Below are 23,776 nucleotides of genomic sequence, written 5' to 3' on the forward strand. Positions count from 1 at the left end.
GCAGCGCCGTTTAATGCAAATCGGCCAACCTCCGTGAATAAAAACCCGGGGACATTTTGGCTGACCGTCCAGGGCAACGATTAAAGGCGAAACAACGCTGCATCCGTAGGCTGTTTTATTGGCTTGTTCATTCCACTATTCTGTTGGCTATTTCCTTTTTTGGGGGGATTTTCTGGGTAATGGCCTTTCGCAGATGAGATTCTTCAAGATATGAAAGATTTTATTCAGTTGGATTCAGAAGCCACATTGAACAGTTTCATAAATTGTAAAGCAGAAGAGTACGATGATGTTGCAGATGCTTAAATTTAACTTGGAATTTACTATTATTCATTTCACTTTCTTGTAATAAATGAACTATGGAAGATTCTTTTTTGAGAATTGAACATAGTCCGCTTACTTGTGTAACGAAATTGAGAAATCGAAAAAGTGAAGTTGGTCGGTTTAAGATCTATCGAATTTAACTTCCATCGAAATTGTGTTAAATCTTCTTAAACTTTAAATTAGATACGTTGAGTAAAAAATGCTATATGCTAAATAAAGAAATTTTGTTAAATATACCTGCTATCGAATATACGCTAACTTACAAGCTAAGTTACAAGAGGAAGAATTTTGTCTTCGTATTTATTACTAAATTTTTGAAGGAGTAACGCTTCATCCTCGATCGATCAATAACGCCCATGTCGTCGTTACTTAGCTAATTGCCAATTAAGAAGAACTGATGCTTCCCAAAGACAGATTGTATCTAACAGGAAGAAGATGAAGAACTGGATTGCATGCTGCAAAAGACAGTATGAAACCTATTTTCACATGAAGCTATTCTGTCAAAAACACTTTCGCGTTCTAATTTTCTCAATCATATTGTTTTTCATTATCTTTTTTTTTTTATTATCAATGCAAATGAGTAACGTGAGTGCAATAAATGAATCAATAAATTAATACAAATTTTAACTTAAAACCTGCGAACATGTTGCAAATTTTAATTGAGTTTCTAATTGGTGAACTACGATTAAAAGGCAGGTTACGTCCGCTTCGAATGGATATAACTCGATTAAAAAAAGCAGAATTGCGCTTAAGCGTACTAAATATCGAAGAGAGATAGAGCAAAAAGAAGAATTGAAATCGGATGAAACGCGAAATGAAGAACGTGGAAAGTGCATGGATCCTGGCGGAATAAAAAGTAAAAGGCGGTCGAGTGATCTCGCGTAGAAAAAGGCTTATAGGAAAATTCTTTGCCAAAGAGGGGCGTGGATTTTCATGGAATTTATTCGATCTGATCTTTGAAGCCGCTAGTCCCGATAGTAGATGCATCTATATACGGATGCAGTAGCAGCAACTCAAGATCAGAAAAGTAACCGGAAGTGGTGCGGGGAGTACAAGTAGGAAAATTCATGAGAAGGGGATCAATCGGAAAAGGAATCACTACCCTTAAGCTCTCTCTTGCTCTTCGTCTCTCTCTTTCTTTCTTTTTATCCCTCTCCTATCTTGGAGTCTTTTTGCTTCTTTTTCTTCGTCGCTACCACTCTCATTAAACTTTCTACGAAAATGCCAGGACTCCAATGAGGAAACAAATTTTCAACTTTAAACGGGTATTCGCGGAAGCGTGAATTAAGACTGTCAAATGGTTTATAGGCGGTGCCATTCCTTTTACAATAGCTTTATGATTACACTTTATAGTTTCTAATAATTTGTATATTTATCATATGATTATTATTTTATCTATCGCTGACATTCTCGTCTGTTTTTCATTGTCACAGTGAGTATAATAGAAATAACTAGTTTCGTTTATGTGTGTACAGCAATTTTATTATTTATTTTCAATAAAACAATCTTCAGATTTGTACATGTATATGTATAAACTTCTTTATTATATATATATTATAAGTTTTACTGATTGTAAGAACTAGATTCTGTTAGATTCTATTAGACATTTAAAATACATTTCTGTGAATTATCAGACGTAGGATTTCACACATCGTTTACAAATAATAAAGCGATTTCACATTTATCGCAACATGCCAAATTGACTCAAGGAACAAAATGTGCATACAAATGTGAATTTGATCGTATGGGTTTTCATAAACTTAAGTTCTAAATATCCGACTGAAAGAAAATTGTTCTTTATTTGTTACTCGTATATTGTAGAAATCGTACAATATACTCTTAAAGAAGAAATCAAAATCTACAAAAGTATCATGACCTATCAATTTAAATATTAAAAGACAAATAAAATGCGCAGAATTACATACTTTAGATCATTAATCTCTGCTTGAAATTATACATTCTTCCTCATATCTGTTGTAAGTATACTAATAAATGCACACGTAACAAAGGAGAGTTATTGCTAAGTGTCTAACAACGTTCCTTCTAATTCTCTTCTTTCTGATCTGTGAGAAAGCTGCAAGTAGAAAAGCGTACATGAATTTAAACTCGGCCCTCGTTTCCCGCTGTAACTTGCAGTTAGATACGTACGAGTTCTTGTTTGCACGCGGCTGACTTTCAACCGTTCTTCGAATAAAATCGCCCCATCCACCTCACGGCTCTCTCGTTAATTATTAATTATTTGTCAAGTTCCTTTAACTTTGTTACCGTATTTAAATAATTCACGTCTGGTACTAAAAAGAATAAAAAGAAACAGAACCTTGTTTATTTAATTATGGATAAATCTATCTGTGACTGCCTTTAAAAACGTTAGACCCTTTTTTAGTTTCTAGTCGATATTTATGTAAATTCATATTTAGAAATAAGTCTGCATTAAATGAAATTCTAATGAAGTGAAGTTAAACGTTTCATTTTAGTATAACACAATGTAACTATGTATAGAAACTCAATAAATAATTGAGTAGTGACATTATCAATATACCATAATAAATAGCGAATTATTCGAAGAAACGGATTATTTATTTTCTCTTTCTATATTAATAGCTATATATAATATCGATGTTTCGATGTGTAGAGCATGCTGAGTATATTTTTGAGATTTTCTTTAAGATTCGTCGTTCTTTTATAGGTTGCCACAGCAGCAGACAGGAAGAAGCTGTACTTCAATGTGGCTCAGGAACCAAGCGGAAACCAGATAGTGACCGTCGAAGGTGGTGGCGTGAACGCAACAGTGGTCACTGCAAATATCGCTGCTACCAATGGATTGATTCACATCATCGATAGAGTTCTTGGTGTACCCTATACCAATGTGCTGGAAAAACTTAGAACCGACCCTATGCTCAAGTATGTTAATATCTTTGTAACACTCAATATACCTTCGAGTTAAAATTGAAATATCTAGTAGAGTGAAATTTTAAATTTCTTCAATGTTTTTCTTCAACTTAGATGTTTTTTAACAGTTTAATTAATTTTTATTTATTATATATCTTCTATTTTACGTGATAAATGCCATCGATGGTCTCTGTCTCATGAAATATGAAATATAAATCAAAATGGACTGGTTTAGTGAGTAGTTCATATAACGCAAGTTACTGTAGATCATTTAAGACCTACTGATAATAATTAAGAGCTAAATAATGTTTTGTTTTTGACATCATTGATGATTGAGTGATTTCCTGCTACAATTTATTAAGATTGAATTTTAGATCCCAATTCTATTTATGCAATTATTTTAAACAGCTATTTACATTAGCATATGTATTAGAATAAATATTAGAGGATATGTAGCACAGAGAATTTTTTACAACAAAATTGATACAGTGAAATAATCGATGAATTAATTGTATCTTCTTTGTCGTCGTTTACTACACTGGTATAGAACTGTAATTATACGCTATTCTTGTATATTTCATTAGAGGACCCATTTTGTAAATTAAATCGATTCTGTCAATTATATCAGAAAGTACTTAAACGTGTATTCTAGAAAAGATCTTGTTTGTTCCGTCATACAAGCAATTTTCATTGCAAAATAATTGATTTTAATTATTCCACTATGTACTTCGAATTTTTTTTGTCCTTAAATCTAATTAAAGAACATGAAAATTTTCAGTCCAATTACCATTAACGTGCTTCGTTTAACTGATACAGTAAGTGGAGCTCTTATGTAAAGAATTGGGTAATTTTACCAATTACACGTCGATCTATTAAATTCGTACCGAATGCAATTGCATTCGATTTTCTATTGAAATCGCTTCTGCATTCAACCAGAATTGAATTATTCCCAAAAAATGTTCAATTTATGCGTGTCAGTTCAAACGACGAATATACTCGTCATGCATCTCTCCTGTGACTTTCACACATTTAAAACTGATTTTTTTTCATAAAAAATTTTTTAAGTAAACTAAACTCTCCTGTAACTTTCACACATTTACAACTGATTTTTTTTCGTAAAAAATTTGTTAAGTAAACTAAACTCTCCTGTGACTTTCACACATTTAAAATTGATTTTTTTTCATAAAAAATTTGTTAAGTAAACTAGGAGTTTCGTACAGTGTTGTACTTCAACTACGAAAGAGAAACAATTTGTATGGAAATTTTTATGTGTCCAACTATCGTGTGTATTACATGAAGAAACATTCTTTTCATGCACGAAACATGTATATTTCCATTTCCGGTAGATTGCTCTAATGAAACTGATTCCAAGTACATGTTCGAACCGTATGAATATTGCGCAACCAGATCCACCGTGATTTAATTCCCCTCTCGTTATTTCAATTATCGATGCATCGATAATGGAAAATCCAATTAAATGATATTCCAATAACCGATAAATAAACTTTCGCGACGCTAAAACCCCGTTAAATGAGTAAGCTTCCATAACTAAACATTTATGCGTTTGATGCTATTCGTATATGAAGCTGATCCGAACGATTTTCCATCGATCTAAAACTCTATGAATATCTGGTAAAACGTTTGTCACGCATCGAAGAAGGGGAAAATAAAAATCGTAGAGAAAGAGCGTCGTTATTAATAAGCGTTTGCTAATTGTCAACACGTATCATGTCTTTTATGGGCTATCAAAAATTTATGACAGTTGATGAACAAAAAATAGATGTATTTACATCGACATTCTACAAATTTGGAAACACTTGTAGTATCAGATATTGTGAAGCACAAAATGGAAATAATTGAGGAAAATTATTAAATTTCAAAGAAAATATAAATTATGTATAAAGCGTCAGATAATCAAACCTCCACTGCACCACATTTCTCGAATCTGATAATTCAACGTAAAATTTCCGTCTAAATAAATATAATTAATACTTCAGCAGAGGAGTCGTTCTCTTTCTCTAGCGATAAAACGTGTTAACTCAAACGTAGCATCTGGAAACATCTGGCGAGACGAATTTATTAGTGTACGATATATTCGCCAGAAACGATGCAACATTATGAAGGGTAGGATGGCCACCAAGTATCCCATCTTGTTACGTGGAAACGTTGAACCACCATTGCCCAGGAAACGATCGGTTATACGGTGCCTTTAATGCCATTAGCCCCTTTATACGATGGCTATCGTTATTCGATGCGGTGGATGGATGGTGATGTCAGCATTCCATCACCCCACACCATGATATCTAGACTGTAGACGAGAAAAGCCATTGATAGTAGTAGTTCTCCCTGGCTGTGCCTATACGTCACGTCTATACGTTTACGAATATCAAGATCCACTACATCGATTTGTTTGCCTCAACGTTCTACCCTTTTGCCACTCGCTGACTATCAGCTCTTGATTTACAAACTGTTTCAAAACGAATGATGCCATTCATGGGAACGTGGAAAATTTCTCGATCTCTTCGATCGATCGTATTGTATGAACGCTTAGGTGGTTCGTTTCTAAGAGGATCGTATGCCTCAGGGTACTGTTAACTGCTCTATTACTGTATGTGTCTTGAGGAAACGGAAATTGTGGATCGAGTTCGAAAGCCACAATCGAGACCCACTTGTTTCCCTTATGGACTGTTTGGAAGGGTAAGAGTGAAGACTCTAGGAATTAAGGTCAAGAAGGGAGACACTTGCAGAGATGGGGATGTGTGAGATATCTTTAACTGTTGGTTGAAAGATTGTAATGTGAGATTTCCGTGATGATAGTTAATTAACCGCTTCAGGATCAAATTCTTTTGGAGAGTGAACGGAAATTTGTTCGATCAAAGAAGATAGATACATTTTTTGAGATATTTTTATGTGTTATTCATGTGAAAATTATATATTATATATTATATATCAATTATCTCCTCCAGAAAGGAACTTTCAGGGAGCATAAGAAAAATTTTGTTTTGTCAGTTATCAATAATAGCAATATATTCTTTCTGATAATCCTATGTAGGACGATAAATTTATTTTCATTTTTACATTTATCGTTTACTTACATACAACGTAAAGGCTCAGCCAAAATCATGGATGTAGAAGAATAATCATTTCTTCTTCCCTTTCTTAAAAATACCGTTGTATAAAATGTTTCTTAAAATGTTAGGAAGTAGAAGTATATGTATCTTACATTGGTTTTCTTCTAATGTTGATTCATTTGTATAAATCGTAAATTTCTTCAATTTATTTCTTTGTCTTTTTCAAGTTCCACCTACTTCCTTGGACAACGCATTGGATTCAACAGTCAACTGAACGAAACGAGGACGCGTTTTACATACTTTGCCCCACGCGATTATGCCTGGAGTGTGTCTGCCATCAGCTACCCATCTACTACGAAAAAGATCTTCATGCCTGAATACAGCTATCATGTAAGTATTCTCATATGAATTTAATAATTTAAAACTACTGCTACATCACGATAGATGAAAATAATTTTTATTGTCATATAAATACTATAAATTAAAGGAATAATAGAAGATTTTCGAAGCTTTCAAAATCACCTCTATTTTTTTACATAATGCTACATAATATTTTGTACTTAATGTATTTTCTTATTCCATATGAATCAGTACTGCGATATTTATACATCTCAATTTGAATTTCCCAAAGAAACCTCTTTCTACCGAATTCTCATGTTATCAACGTATTGACGGTAGCAATCACTTCACAAAAATAATTTTCCAACTCCAATTTCCTATCAAGAAAAATTTACGCTACAATATCTAACATGTAAATCTGCTTATAGGCAAGACAAATCTTAGAACGACACCTCGTGATAGCAGACGAGGCGTACACGATGGCGAAGCTAAGAGAGATGAAGCACAACGAGACCTTCGTTCTTCCTGCAGCCAGAGACAGTCTGAAGCTTCGTGTCCGTGAAGCTGGCGAAAGTGAGTAAAGATAATCACATCGTCCCAAAAAATAATCGTTTTGCATAAGCACTTTTGCAATTGCTCAGATATTCTTCAACTCAACGGTACACTCGACGTTTATTTCGATTTATCCTTCTGTCAGTATTAAACGTAAATGTGTCCAGGTATCGTATATGTATCGTATTTTTTGTTCTTGCTCTTCTCGAAACGGATAAAACAAGAAAATAACGCTTTGTACTCACACGCTCCATGTTATGGGGCTTTTTCTGTTCATTTTCAAACCTGGTGCTATTTGGTTACATTTAGATGACACGTACGACGAAAACATGATCCGACCAAAAACTTTCGGTGAGTGAGTTCAGTCTTTAGACGTCGCCGATGAGCGACGACACGTGCTTTCACCAGTACGAGCTCTGCGCACATTTGTCAATTTTGTGAAGGGTTCCTCGCACTTTCACGCACTATGTTTAACGCGCGCACATTTTGATTGCGTATAATTTTAAAGAGAAAAATCTACTTGGTAGTAAATATAATGTATTTTCAATGTACGATAAATGTATAAACGTAAAGATCAAGCGATGACAGTCTGCCAAAAGTTTCTAACGATTGCTCCCTACAAACGCGTCAATTTCATTGTCCAAATTTTATAATTCGATACTATATTCTAATAAGTTGGGCTTATGTGTGAATCGTTTCAAAACGAAGAACATATCGATAGTAGGAACTTTGAAATTTTTTCATTTTGTTCATTTCCATTAACAACCATAATTCTAGTCAACTACAAACATTTATAGATCAGCTCCAATTCCATTCAGTTGAGACAGATCAGAGGTTCAATGATAGAAAAAGTATCATCCACATGGTGTAATGAATTAGAGTGCAATTTATTGCTACATTTATCTCATTCGTTAGACCTACAGTGACTTACTTGTGCTGAGCTTACCTAGGAATCTTTTGTGAATATATCATGTGTGTTATACAAAACATTTTGAAATTTCATCAGCGCTATAATGAGACACAACTATTATGGTTATAATAATAAAGTTTGAAAGAAATCTGAAAAAGAACACAAGAGATACCAGATATTTACTGCAATTTATTGTCATTTTATTATACTTGAGTCAATTATCCATTATATTCAACGAAAACATCTTTGACAGTAATTATACGTTTAAAACAATTATTCACATGTTGTACTAAATATTTTTATGATTTCTGTAAAATATATACTTATACTAAACGTCTTGCATTTTTCATATATATTCTCGAATTTGTTTCAACCTTTGAAAATGCTCCAAAATATTTTGTGTAATAATATATTCATAAAAGATTTTATAGTAATCTAGCATAAATTGAATAAATTTTTTATTGAAAAAGAATTCTTATCAAATGTGATAGTAATGTTATGAAAGATAAAAATTGAAAAATAAAAGTCGAGGAATAGAGATAGTTTCAAACGTTGACATAACTTGTATCTGCATTCTATTCTGAAAATTTTTCGAGTCACCTGCATATTTGGAGCCGCAGATTTCGAAATGCACACATTTATCGTTTACACTGTTACAAAATACACGAACATTTGACAAAGGAAGACACAAAACGATTTTTTCAATATGACAAATTTGAACACGAGCCCACTATGTACGAGAGTCGTTTGATCACGTGTCCTCGTTCACATAATTACTAACACGTATTATAATCACGTTTCATTTGCGTTAAAATCTGATCAAGTACGCGCGTTTCACGCAGTCTCAGTGCTTGAAAGGAATGCTTCTTTATGCTCAGAATATGTAGAACGCGCTTCTCTACTTCACAATTGTTCACGTTGTTGATGCTTCTGAATCGTACGCGTGCACGATGAGCGAAATACGTATCTGTACTTTTCAGCCATATTCGAATAAATCTAACTATCATAAACGTAGATAGACGCAGCCCTTGTCCTTCTCTTGATGAACTTTTTACATTGTCTCTTTGGTTTGACTAAGGTAACAGGATGACTAAACTCGTTGTTGTGACGATTGTTGACGTTGTCGTGCTCGCTGTATGTGAAACAATTCATTGATAGATTGCTAATACAGTACATGCTTGTGTCTGTCGTGATTCTTGTTGGTGAACCTCTTTTCAATTTAACTTTGAATTCCCCCTTTAAGCGAGAAGTTGTCGAATTGGTTTTTAAATATAATACATTTTTCGAAGATAAACAATCGAAAACTAGTACATTTAATTTTGAAATATAAATGTTGTATTACGTTAAATATAGTAGATATATTAATAATATAAGAGTTTCTGTTATTTCATATTGTAATATTTGAAGTAAAGAAAATTAGATACGGATATGTAAATTCACTCTCATACGGTAGAATATTTTACGATGGGAAATAAGCGAAAATAACCGCGAAGACAAGAAGAAAACAGGATGCCTGAGCTCCAGTTCACTCAAATTTTTCCAGTATTCATCGTTGTATTCTCGTCGTGTAATCATTTACCAGTAGCAAAATAGTCAATTGCGTCAACGCCAAAATTAATAACAATTGGCGTGTTGAATTTTATAAATCGTGCTACGTATTGTAACATTTAATTGTTTGAACAATTTGCACAGTGAGTATTTTTATGATTTTGCAGGGAAACAACTGACATACGCCATACATACTGCTTGTTATTCGCTTGAACAAGTCGATTGAGCTTGTTACAGTAAAAACGCAGGACTAGCTTCCGGCGTGAACACGATTAACCCATACAATCGTGTTCATCGTCACCGTCGTCGCTTTTTCTGTGAAAATATCGCTGATCGTACGAAAGCGTTCCAGCACATGTTAATATCGAATTTCTTGTTTTATGTTCTCCGATTAAATATTCCGTCGAACAATTAGTACTTGATGTTTTTCTTTGAATTTTGTGGAAATATAAGCCTGACAAGAATGAACAGGGATGAAAAATTATCATTAGATTCACGAAAAAGAATATGAAAACATAAGTAGAGAGGAACTAATTGGACAGCTACGAAAGTTATTATCGCTGGATTTTATACTTTCATGCACGTAACTAAAGAAATCTAATCTACTTATTAGATATTGAAATGAGCATTTTACTTTGGATATTTCATATATTTTTGCATATTATATATATACATATTCTGCAGAAATGTCCAATTAATCCATAGATATATACAGTCTAATTACCACGAGTCATAATTCTTCGATTCTAATGATCAAAGTTGGGATTTTAATGAATATTTGTCTTCTCCTTTTCAAGGATATATCATTTCCATTTTCCGTGGAAAATTATTTTCTCGTTATTTGGAATTTCATGTTTGGAAGAGATTACACTTTTTCTTCGTTATTGCCTAATCTTCGTTATTCAATAAATGCATAATTTTGAAATGCATAATGATAGAATATAATAGGAGAGTGTAGAGTATTAATGTTATACCGTGAAAAAAATTAATGAATAAGAAAAGAGAAACACAGGAGGTAATAAAACTCTGAAAATATCGCAACTTGGTCGTTATCCCGCTACTACGTATTCATTGTACTATGCATGCGAACAGGATATCAGTTTGGACGTAAATTTGTATTATGTCTATTTCGTACGAGAAAATACGAAAAGATGAGAAAAAGTTGCGGATGCGGGATAGATGGCGAACGGTTTTGCGCGAAATATATTGGCTGCCATTTCCTTTCGCGACGATAAATGGACGTGACGAACGCGGAATAGAACGATATGGACACCTGTAAATTGTCCTCAACTGTAGTTATCTATCGTCTGTTTTAATTTACAAGCTTTTTGCGACGAGCTTTCTGTGTCACATCCCGTTCTAAAGCAAAACAGTTTGTTTGCCACAGATTCGCTTCAAAGGATTCCTATGTACGCTATTATACGAGTATAAAAACCTTTCATTTGCGAAAGGATATTAGAAATGGAGAGATAGAAGCCACGTTTTTGATCAAAATTTCGTTATTTAGTAGTTACATTCGTTGATTAAGTAATCAGCTACTAAATTAAAGACACGTATTAATTAAATGGCTTAAGATACTTGACAATATTATTCACGTTTCTAAAATTAAATATGTAAAATAATTTACAAGTAACAGGTAACAAAACGATTTTATTTTGATGTAGAATTTATGTTTAAATAACTTATTATGAAATTGAAAATACATTATGATATAATTTCAAATATTTGGAAATATTCTTCCATGGCCAGCATCCACTAAATATCGAAGTTAGACAAATTAGTAAAAATTGAAAATAAGTATAAATCTTCTCTATGTTAGATTAAGAAATTATTTATTACCTTTTTTAAAAACATTATCGAATTTTACAACGCGATCGTTGAATATCTTCGAAATAAATAGTCTTATATAGATATAGACACGTCGTCTAAATAACTATTGAAGTTATTAAAAATTCCAAACAATTATCTATTCCTTCACTAATAGTTTAGACAACAAAGACATCTTCTATAATAAAATTGGTAAATTCTATATTCGATAAATGACTATGAAATCACAAAAAAGAAAGGAAGAATAGATTCATCATAGCGTGATTCGATTTCGATACACGGTAATTTGGTGGCTTCCGGGGCACTCTCAGCGAGCTGAGGTCGACGAAGAACGTGCACAATTATGGGTCGAGACCGCAAGACGATTTATTATGCACCTTTCGACCACCATTTAAATGCAAATTCCTTGATTACCGCTGGTGCTAATTGCTACGTGCTTTGCTCGGTCATTCGCTTGGCCACGAATCGCGCGAATCGTGAGAACGTTTTCTATTTTCAACGAATGTTACCGATGCAACGAATGGTCGCGCAGGAAGAACTCGAAAGGGGAGCGAAACACGTGGTAATATCGAAAGAAATAATGAAGCAAAGAGAGAAACAACAGAATAATTGAATCGGATAGAGGAACCATGAGTATAAAATTGCAGATGAAAGATACCTCAGCGTATCTGGAAAAAGATGAAAATTGCTAACTTGAAAATGAAAGGAGCAAACGAGAGTCATCAGCCTGTTTATCGTATTTCTTTGAACGCTTCTCTTCTATTTTTTCTTTCTTTTTTTACTGTCTTAAATTAATTTCTTTGCTTCTATGTTGATAACTTCATAATATTGCCGTGTTTTAACCATACAATTATAGATTTGCTGGAAGATCAGGACACTTACTGGTCTCTTATAAAACACACCTCTCAGTTAGAAAATTCAATAAAGTTTGTAAAAATTTGGATCTCATTTGTGAAATCACTTGTAGAATTTATTGAATGGAATCAGGAAGATAATAAATATCTTGGAAGATCTAATAATTCATATACGAAAATTAATTAATTAAAACAGCGATTGAGCAAAAATACATATAAGAAAAAATTTATGTTATTATTTGGAAAATTCTTTTCCTTTCTCTAAAGGTTTTAACAAATACCTGATAATTTTTCAGATTTACCTCATTTTCTATAAGCGTCCTAGTACGTATGAACAAGGCTGAATATGTTATTTGAAAAAATGCTACGAATGATTCTCGATTTTCTTAATTGCATCGTTGAAATAACCACTTATTATTTAACAACCTCAATATAAAATTTACAAAACGTCTGCATCGAATGATATTCACAACACTAAGCATCTATATATGATAATCACATTTCTCAAGCTTTTTCAGATCGACTGCTACTTGTAACACATACGATTTTCCAACAAACGATAGATTAACTTAACTTCCAGTCGGTTGATCACCAAACGAAATGTTACACACTTTGAAACGCGAAAGATATCTTAATTTAAATAAAAAAGAAAAAAGAAAAAATACAACAGTTAACGAAATACCAAGTGTATAACTTTATGAATATTCGCTACATGCATTTTGCGTCTTCGTGTTCCATAGATTGAAAACTTGACGTTCAAATGTAATTTAGTGACGCCGGACTTCATGCTCGACAAGTGAACGCTCACTGGAATTTTTCTATCGCTGCAAACATCACAACTCGCTTCGTTCATCTAATCTATCGATCCAGCTTTGTAAGTGAATATCGACACAACTTATCGATGGAAATCGTTTCTCTTTGCAGGTTACCAGATCGAATGGGAGGGTACATGGATTCGAGTGTTTCGTCCGGACGTCGAGTGCACCAACGGTATCATCCACGTAATCGATGCAGTCTTACTGAAGGACAGCGACATCAGGGTGACCGGAACCGCGTCGATCACTAGCCTTGCATCACACTTGATCATGATCCTGGTAGCCAAGTGGCTGCTTTAAGAACGAATCTCTTCTAAGTCTGTCATAGGTGCACCTAGGAATTTATTTCGGGACCGTCTCCGATCTTTCTCGTCCAAGAAAACGCAGTGCACGAGATCCGGATTCGAACTTTGAACTTGAACTCTGAACTTTGAAGGAAGTTGTTTTGAACGCGTGTTCGTCAGAGTCGATGATATCGGTCCTCGAACGACTCTGTTCTCGAATATTCGTAGAGATCAGAGTGGTCCGCGATCTCTCAAGTGTCGCTGCGTAAACTGTGTTCGAGGGGTTTTGGCTTTCGCCTCGCTTTTAATGGAAAAAGAATAAAGGCCCCCTTATATGTGTTCCCCGTGAAGAAATCGAGGCACGATCGATGGATCGGGGACGATCCTGAATGCGAAGCGACTCCAGGTCGAGACTCTTGACCTGATCTACAAGAGAAGATACCGTGGTTTCTGTCTCGATCAGACAAGAGCCTAACCGATCGATAAGCAACGTGGGCGAAGCTTAAACAGGAACCATACTATTTAGCAGTTTCAAAGTTGAATTATCGTCGTCAGTAATGTTTCGCTACGAACGTGCAGGTGTTATTACGTAACTATAGAGATTCTTTTGATTTGAAGTTTTATCGTATCGATAGGAACCGTCAGGTGTCTCGTGCGCGCGCTCGTATGCCCTAGGAAGTCTAACACGAGAGTCTTCGAGGATCTCGCACGAATAAAATACAGAAGAGAAAAGATTTCAACGGCGACGATCGCGCGGCGAGGCAATTTCGCGAGTTAGAGGCGCCATTGATCGTACCAAATGATAAATTAACCGTACCAACCAAGTAAGTAATTTAGAGAAAACTTTACGAACGAGAAAGAACGAACGTGAAGATAGAGCAGTCATTTCGGGGAACTTTCTTCGAGTACAAGGGCAACGAGGGTTGGCCTTTTCTAGAGCAATTCTATTCAATTTCTCGTTAGGCTGGCAGAGAAGAGCACGTTTCTTCTTATTTTATTTTACTCGATTCAAGTTACCATGCTGGCGTTCCTCTTTTCTGAACGACCTAGGATTACGACCATACGAAAGTTCAACCAAACTGTGGAGGATCCAATTGTTCTTTCTATACCGATATTTTAGAAGAAACGCAGGTATAAGGATAATATATTCCTAACGCGTCATGCGTCTAACGTCGGTTTAGATCGAACGCCGTTGATCACTCAGGCCATAAAACTTTTTCGTACAACATACGACTCGCCTAATTATGGTACTTCGATTTCATTAACGATGATACGCTATAGTTCTGTGTGTATGTATGTATGAACGTCATTTCTCATGGCGCATGAATCATGCGGCGAGGTACACGAGTCGCCACCTTGTCGGCATCGCCGAAGAATCAAATGAAAATTGGTTCTATGAGAACTCTGTCGATGTACATAACATAGGTAAAGCTAAACTTGTCCAAAACTCTGCAACACTATCTATATGCAAATCTTAATTAATCAATACTATATTGAGAAACTGTTTGCTCCAACCATTAACAGAAGAAAATCAAAAACAGAAGAAAGTGTAGTAGGATTTCATTTTTCTGAATCCATTTGGTTCAAACAGTTCATATAATAGAACTTCGATGATTCTTTTTAATAATTATGACCTTCCATTCATGTGAAAGAATTTTATGACAATTAATTTAATTCAGGTATATCGATCAAAAAAGAGTGATTGAGCGATTGATATAATATTTCATTTCGAAATGAGTATCCATTTCTTTGGAAAGTAGATAACAACAAGTACAAAAATTTAATCCGCGTATTTAATTTACACCTCGAGTTCGAAAAATTATATTATATATAGATACTACGTATTAATATTATTAATTATGTACTAATTAAAATTTTTTTCTAATAAATATAACAAGAATTCTATTATAGATACAAATGTACTAATAAAATAATTTTCGTCTCTCGGAATCAAAAAAATTATTCGAAAACATGGATAACAAAGTTTTCGTATCATAAAAATAGTTTAAAAGAAACTGAGCGAAGAATGCAGTATCCCACTATAGTACTCCAGAGTTAGAAATCCTCTTGACCCAAAAAACGAAACTTTGAAACGATAATTGGGCATCGTTAACTTTCGACGTGTGGTTTTGCGCCTTAGTTGTGATTTCCAATTACATTTGCTCTCTGTATCATATCGTATTACACTGTTTACTTACTGATAATACTGCCATGTCTTATTGCAAGCCGAATTATACTTGCAAACGAGTTTTTGTACAATTATCCTTAAAAGAAACGGGAGCTTTGCCCATTAGAAGTGACTCGATCACATTCCGATATTCTGCAGGTTATTTGAACGAATCTTTGCATTTAAAGAGAAATTTTCAAGGCAAATTTGTTTCTTGCTTAACACATTCGCTGCTACCGACGCATATTTATATTGCGCCACTTATTCAATTAGATTTTAATTGTAAATAATTTTGCTGACTAAGCTATTGTGTTTTTAAATTTGTGCCTTTTCATACATGGACAGACTGTAAGAGACAGTGAATTAAACAAAATATCACTATTTGAAATAATTATAGTAGCAGTGAATGTATTAATATGTTACTTGTGCTTGGACTGGGTAATTAATTATTACCATGCAAGTTCAAGTGAAGCCAAAGTTCTTTTTGTTACCATACTCAATGCTTGGTATCAATTAAGAGTTAAACGTGCAATTTTATTCGAGAGATATTAAAAATATTATTCAAAACATTAATTGTATGAAAACAAATGCAGTGATTGTACAAGCATAGGAACCATATGGCAGACGAAGCTTTTGTCTTGTTACTTTTCTGATTTATGCGAGAATTCGTTTAAGCAGACTGCATAACACGTAAAATACTCATCCAGAAACTTTTTTTTATCGACTGTACAGTGCTATATATAATATATCTATACATATATATTATATAGAATCATCTGTGTCAATGCACCGTGTCACAATAATGTCGTAACCGAGATTATTCCCGGATTTGTATTTTGTTTCGACTAACGTATCTCAGTTTAATCTTCTGCTATTTTATACCTTTCTTTTTACTTTATATTAATATTATATAAAATAACAATTCCTACTATACGTAACTATATAATAATTATACGTAATTAATTAATTTGAATCTAGTGAATAGTTTAATTTTTAAACTCCATAATCTCACTTGAACTGATATACATATATGAGATAGCGTAAGGTTAAACTGTAGACTCGTAATCCAAAATCAAGAAACAAAGCCGAAAGATTATAAGCAAATGACACATCACAGTTTCATTCCACGATTAGTAAGAGCTTAGCTATGTGTGTACAAGTAATTACAAAGATCGCGCGTGTCTGTTAAAAACAGAGAATAGATACAATCTATGAGAACCATTAGAGGTCAGTCAGATAGAAGACGAGAGAACCTGAGTATTCGAAGGTGAAGAAAGAAACGCCTCGGAATTTCGTTTCTTCATAGAGAATAAAATATTGCGACGAAAATAGGGCAGGGGGGGATAAACAAATAAAATAGCGAAAAGTGTCGTTCAGTAATCGAAACGCCGAAACTAAAAATGGAAGAAAAACAATGAACGATTGGATCGGACTCTGTCGGATTTCCGGTCGTTTCACGCGTGTTAGTTAGAAAGGAGGAAAAAAAGAAACACAACAAACAGAAAAAGAAATAAGAGAAGACAGAAGACTTGTAATTAAGAAATCATTCAGCTACCGCAATTCTCTTCGCGAAAATGAAATAAAGAAAAAAAAAAAAGGATTAATAGAAGAATTCGATGTTATACGTGTTGATATCAGTCTATACATATATATGAAAAAAGTAAATAAATATATAAATATAAATATATAATAAACAGAGAGATATATTGACGAGGAAAGAAAGTACGATTGATAAAAGACGAGAAGAAACTGAGAGAAAAAAGAGAAAATAACAGAAATACTATCAAACGATACCTTAAAACTTGTTGTTGGGATGAATTGATATTATGAATTATTATTAATTATTATTATTATTATTATTACATATATAAATATACATAAACTCTAAATAAACACTGTTTGTTCGTTAGACGAGAACTTAAGATTGAAAAGTAAAAAAAAAATGGATAAAAAAAATAGTAAAACTCTATTTCTTCGTGTAGATGCGTCTTTAATATTCAGCTTGTTCAAGCGTAACGCCGAAACGAAAATCGCATATTCGCAGCTGTGTCTGGGTTGTGAATGGTGTGAATGGAAATGCGAGAGACGGAATTTCGAAAGGAAATGTCGTCACACGGAACTCCGAAAAAGTATCACATACAAGAGAAAAACAGCATATCCGACGTTCCCTTCTATTGTTTCTCCCAACGTACTTTTTTTTTCCTTTTAACGGAACTCGGCGAACCCGTTTTCGTATCGTTTTTACGATTCGTACATTACCGTCCATATATTTTTGGGCAGTTGATACAATTTAGTCGAAATATTATGATATTTTAAAGTTATAATCGTAGAACATTTGTTTTCTACTAATTTTTTACATCGTGCCACAACTGAAATTTTAATTTGTCAATTGAGCAGACGAGTTAGCTCGTTACTCGAATTCCTAATCTACTGAATTAGCAATTGACACGTTCGTCGCTTATTAAATGAGATACTGAATTATTTTATTTTATAATTTTAAAGTATCCGAATACTTATGGACAGTAATGTATGTCATTTAAACGCGAAAATGTGACGAATATCCTGGCTAACTCTGAACATATACGATAAATCTTGCGAATCGAAATGTTGAAAAATCGTGGATCATTAAATGGAAATAATCAAATAAAGAAGTCGAACCGAGCGAATACACTCGAGATTTGTAGACTCAGTTGCATATCCAAACACACAGCACACACGCCTCTCAGCTCGCTTTTGTCAGTTTTGCTATAAAAAAGATCGAAGAATTCCGAAATGGATTGAAACACGTATGTCAAAAGTAGCGGTATATCGGACAATTGTACAGTTCGACGAAGATGTTTCTCGTGGTTTAAAAAATCTCGAGGATATCTCGTCTGAAGCATTGTTGCTATTTGAAAGGGATCTTTTAATTTTAGACAGGACGAAATTTTTGGTACTAAATAATTGTACAATCGTCATAAAACACGTGATACGAGTAATAATACATATTAGGAAAGACAGTTATACAAAGTAATAACTGTTTTGTTATTTAAAACGAATCATGTCTTGATCATAAGGATCATCAAATTGAAATTTAATGTAACATAATGATTGGTAAATGTGGTAAATTATAGGGATTTAAATCAAATTTAACTCATATCAGAGTTTCGTTGGAAATCTCTTTGTCCTTACATAGACGTCTTTCTTTTCGTTAGTCCTCATTTTATTAGTATTTCATCGTATCTTTTATAACACGTTTAATACCTAAATTTCGATACTTGAAAATCGTACTCGAATATGAAAGATTGAATTACTCATTAAAGTAATAAAGTGATAAAAAGTATATATGAATTACGAATAATTAAAAATACTCGACTCATCAAAATCATACTTCGATTTCAAAAAAACTTGAAGCAAAATGTATTCTCATTTATGCAAATTTAAAAATTCCTCGAAGAAAAGGAAGAAGAATTTAGAAACTTCTTTAATATCCTCAAAGTGCCATTTATATCATATTAAAAACAGACGACTTTTTTCACAGTACAACTTACTGAAAGAACGTCGTTGTATTTTGTTCTACGTTCATAAAATCTCAGAGCTTGAGCAAAAATTGATAAAACTTGAAATCATCGCGTTTCAATTACACGATATATATGAATGAATTTCTTCAATTTATGGATAAGTACGAGAAAATTGAATTGTTCGCAATTAGTTAAACAGTCACTGAAAATCTCGTATACATATACTTTAGTCCTTGACCAAAGAAGTAAGCGTATAAAGCGATCGACGATTCATTTTTCTCGCGTACCTCGATTAATTAATTAGATTCACTCCTCGTGTGATAATTAATCGTTAAAATCTTCGAACAAAAATATCTTTTTGCGTGATTATTTGTACATTTCGTAGATATACCTACTATATACACTTCAGTAACAGGGAAAAATACCATTACACCATTGCGTTTGGTGGTCGAATTAAGTCGAATTTCTAACACGATACGTTCCCAAAGATTCGTTTCCATCGGCTCTTATCTTCTCGTTTATTTCAGATTCGTTCGTTCGTGATCTGATTCTTCCGATGAGTCGAAAATCAACATCTGTTCGAGCTTAATCGTAGAGTGTGTATTCATAAAGGGGATTCAGTCGTGGCGAGGAAAAAAGAATCGAAAGCATGTTAAAATATTTTTCGTCGAGAACATTTAAGAAACTTTTTAACTTTTTTCTGAAATTATTACTTCGTTTGTAAATGTCCGTAAATTATCTACAGTCCTCTGTGAATTAATAATAATATAAAGAATATCAGATAATTGTAAAAAAAGATAAATTATTATTATTCGATATCGCTTCCTATGTATAAAATTTTCTTTGTAATAAATTTAATTTTTCCTATCCTCGTAACGAGCTTCTGCTTATCTAGTGTTTCGCTAATACTCATCTAGTATTTTGTTATTCAAGTGAATGAAATTTACATAAAGATAATGTATATAATTACACGTAATTACGTAAAAGAAATTCTCCTTCGAATATATATTTGCGTTCTGTTCTTAAGTAACGGGTAAGGAAAAAGAGATTCATACCAATCGTTCCTCGAAGCAATCATTCTGTCACCGTCACTCTGTTATTACCATTATCGATTCTATGATGTAAGAAGTTACTGTCTGAATTTTAGGAACTAGCAGTAAGGCATCGTTCGCAGGAACACAAGCGAAAATCATCGCGAAACTCAACTTCGTATGCACGTTTCCTACGTAGGTACCTATACATCACACGTGTCTATAGAGGGTACTGTTCAAGCGGGTTGCTGAACTTTGAGAAAGTATTTTGCTGACGCTGAGGGTGAATTAAAATTTTGTTCAACTAACGTTGAGGTCAAGCTATTCTTCGCGTATATTATATACGATACTAAAAAGCTGAAAATTTAAACGTTAAACTGATAAATATGACTTCTTTTCGAACGAAGATTCTAGAATAATTTTACGATGATTTTACTCTATTCTATTTTTATTCTATTATTATTCTATTTTTATGAAAAATTATTAATGAAGCATTTTAGATTAATGTGCCTAAGACACTGTTAAATTTCGCTTTTCAAAAATTATATCTAATAACAAAAATAACAAATATTATTGCTATTTACAAATCTGTTAATTAAAAGATGACGATAACGATAAGATTAAATTTGCATTCGTAAGCTTTCATTACAGAACACGCGGAACTCTAGACCAAAGTTTAGCCCTGCACAGAGATGTTTCTTGCAGCGAACGAACGTCGAACAGCGTTTTCTCTATACTCGTCGTCGTAGATCCTTCCGAATCGCGCGTTTTCTTCAGCCACGTGTTGCCATTTGCATTTATCTCACTACGAAACCACGATACATCACTCAATCCTCATAATCGCCCTTGTGATTAACGATCGTTAGAACGTTACGAAAATTTGTTTCTCAATTATTCGCAAATACACAACTGGTGATTTAAATGCATCTAGTAATTAACGTATATGGCACCTTTACGTAACGTAAAATCATTACTAAATAAGGGTATAATAGTCGATAACGAGATAACACATAAGAGAGGAGGATGAGTTTGTTCATTTTGAAAAATCGCGGACGAAACGAGAAAACGTAAGGTATAATAAGTGATTTAATATTTTAAGAGTTGGACATAGGTACCGTCAAGATTAAAACGGGATTTAACTAATTGAATTTAAATAATTAAATTTAACTAAGGATTATTTATTAGCTATTATATATATATATTATATAATATATAAATATATATATGTATATTATATAACTATATTATAGTAGGGGAATCAAATTTTACGTACCACAGAGCTATTTGTACAAAAGCCGATTTTATTTCGATCATTCATCCATGGATTAAAACGTCGCTCGATATTTAAATTGCCAAGCAGAGCAACACTCGATTTAAGTAACATACACATATATACATAATTATATTTTAGATAATTAACCAGCAGAGGATTCTAGTTTTCTTCTTAGGGCTTAGATGTACGTGTATTACATTTGTCTGTATTTTCAGAGTTAATCATTAAGTTTCTTTCTTTCTCGGAATCACGCGATTATCGCGAGGGACGACAGAGACTTCTTGTGTAAAATTTTTACGAGAGAATTCGCGCATTTCGAGCCACCTGAATTTACAAATGTGTGTGTGTCTGTATTCGTAGGGCGAACGACGTGACATCAGTGCCCAATAATAATAAAATTATCTCCCAACAATGATAAAGAAATAAAGATAAATAGATTAAAAAAGAAAAAAAGTAAAAATAGGGAATATCAAATTAAAAGGAATTTTTTTCTGGTTTGGGAAGATCGTACGAATGCAACGGTACTTTGATCGTCGTTTGCCCAATCGTTGAACGATCATGTCACTTGTATCTCGCTTGACTACACTGTGTAGACTGTGGTCGCTTATGCTGTATGATTTTACAAAGAATAAAGAACACCTATAAGATAGTTTAAGTGGGTTTCGTTGATTGAAACGTGTCGTTCTCGCGGGAACGGAAGCGTATCGTGTTTCGATAATTTTCAGACTTCACGTCGCGAAATCACACCAAATATTGAACAAGCAAAATATACCTATGAAGTTATTTTAGCATGGTATACATCTATTTAGTAACGAAACGAAATGTCCACGAGTCGTTCAAGAAAGAAACGCGAATATCTATGTTCTTAAATTTTGCATCGTAAATTATGATATTATTTTGGCTGTATAATTTTACAAAAAATAAAGAATACTTACGAAACAAGTTTAAACAACATTTGTTAATCCTTTCAATGAAAACTTCCTGTTTCAAGCCCTTTTAGAAAATACAAGAAATCGAATTTCCTAAGTTATGGAAGAAATTCTAAATAATTTTTTAACTTATACATTACTATAATTTTACAATGATAGTACGAACTAAATAATCCTGCAAGTTGTAATAGAAAAGATACTTTGGTCACTCTGCAAAGCAAACGACAAAGAAGAATAATCAAATCTTTGCAGCTTTTTTCGATTACATAAGATGATGCAAGAACTGGAACATAGTTGCAAAAGAATTTAAGCTTTCATATGTTTAGCATCTAATATGTTTTCACACGAATAATTCTATTTTACTTCCTAATACACGATTATGTTTAATATCAATCCATTAAACGGAACATTGTATCTATTAAATTCAAATTTAATGATATGTATCTTGTATACTTTGGTAAAGACGAATATAATACTCTTCTGCACACTAGTTTTCATAGATTTTCCAATTTAATTTCTACAATTGAAACTTCACTGACCCGTGAATTGACCCATTTAAGTATATACCCATTTAACCTTTTTAACAAATCATTCTTTATTAATAGTGGAATACTATGTCGGCTGATAAATTAGAACGATTTTATGTATATATACATTCGTTTTTTCTTTTGATCGCTTATAAAATAAAACTAAAATCATTATATTTATATAATCAATATTTAATACAGTACACTGTGTATGAATAGAAAAAGGAAATGAAGAAAATAGTTCTTTTCATTGGAGAGTCAAACCCTGGTCTTCCGCATGACAGTTAAAAATATTACTCAATATTTTTGTAAACGAACATTTATTGTGTCAAAAAAAGAACGATATTTACATGGGTACAATAAGTATAACGAATACAAATTAAGGACAAAGACTGAAAAATTATTATATGATAAAATTATGCGAGGTTGGAGATGTAACAATTATATACAGAACTGTGTGATATGCAAACTGTATAGAATTTTTATGTAAATGTAAAAAATATACGAAATACAAAAATAAAATTTAATTCTCCCCGACGGGGAGTCGAACCCCGGTCTCCCGCGTGACAGGCGGGGATACTGACCGCTATACTATCGAGGAATTGCTTCGGTGTGCCTTTCATTCCATATCTCAATTACATTGCTTTTTTAATAATAATTTTTAATTTTTTGTAACTACAAATATTTTTTAATATATTTTTTATGTTTGTCCTTTAAATCGTATCTTATCAATGTATATTTGAATCTTGTTGCGAAGTCATTGGAGTTTATGTCTGGACTATATATTATTCTTTTGTCCTAGCTTTTTCTGTTGTGAATTGTCCGCGAATGCGATAACTCCTTTGTTGTCGCTATTTTGTGGTGTAAATCGTTTATATATACGTTGTAGTCCATCTTTTATTTTGAATAGTTCTTGTAATGGTATTCTGTCCGTCTATT

General features: G+C 33.1%; 1 protein-coding gene and 1 non-coding gene across 4 annotated transcripts in view; one reads left to right on the forward strand and one right to left on the reverse strand.

Annotated features, from left to right (window-relative positions):
- Positions 1–22,036, forward strand: part of LOC132906575 (fasciclin-1) — a 386,191-nt gene extending 364,155 nt beyond the window's left edge. For 2 of the 3 annotated variants that reach the window (XM_060958875.1, XM_060958876.1), the window contains 5 exons: positions 3,008–3,222; positions 6,509–6,671; positions 7,049–7,193; positions 7,482–7,523; positions 13,236–22,036. In XM_060958875.1, coding sequence (XP_060814858.1) covers positions 3,008–3,222; positions 6,509–6,671; positions 7,049–7,193; positions 7,482–7,523; positions 13,236–13,426 — 756 coding nt within the window. In that variant the 3' untranslated portion in view covers positions 13,427–22,036. The remainder of the gene's footprint in view (positions 1–3,007; positions 3,223–6,508; positions 6,672–7,048; positions 7,194–7,481; positions 7,524–13,235) is intronic. The other variant, XM_060958877.1, reaches the window with a different exon arrangement.
- A 1,330-nt stretch (positions 22,037–23,366) lies between these two features.
- Positions 23,367–23,438, reverse strand: Trnad-guc (transfer RNA aspartic acid (anticodon GUC)). Its single transcript has one exon. It is a non-coding gene; the product is annotated as a tRNA-Asp (tRNA).
- Positions 23,439–23,776: the final 338 nt, after the last annotated feature.

This window comes from Bombus pascuorum, chromosome 4, assembly GCF_905332965.1.
Source record: "Bombus pascuorum chromosome 4, iyBomPasc1.1, whole genome shotgun sequence".
NCBI classification, from domain to species: domain Eukaryota; kingdom Metazoa; phylum Arthropoda; class Insecta; order Hymenoptera; family Apidae; genus Bombus; species Bombus pascuorum.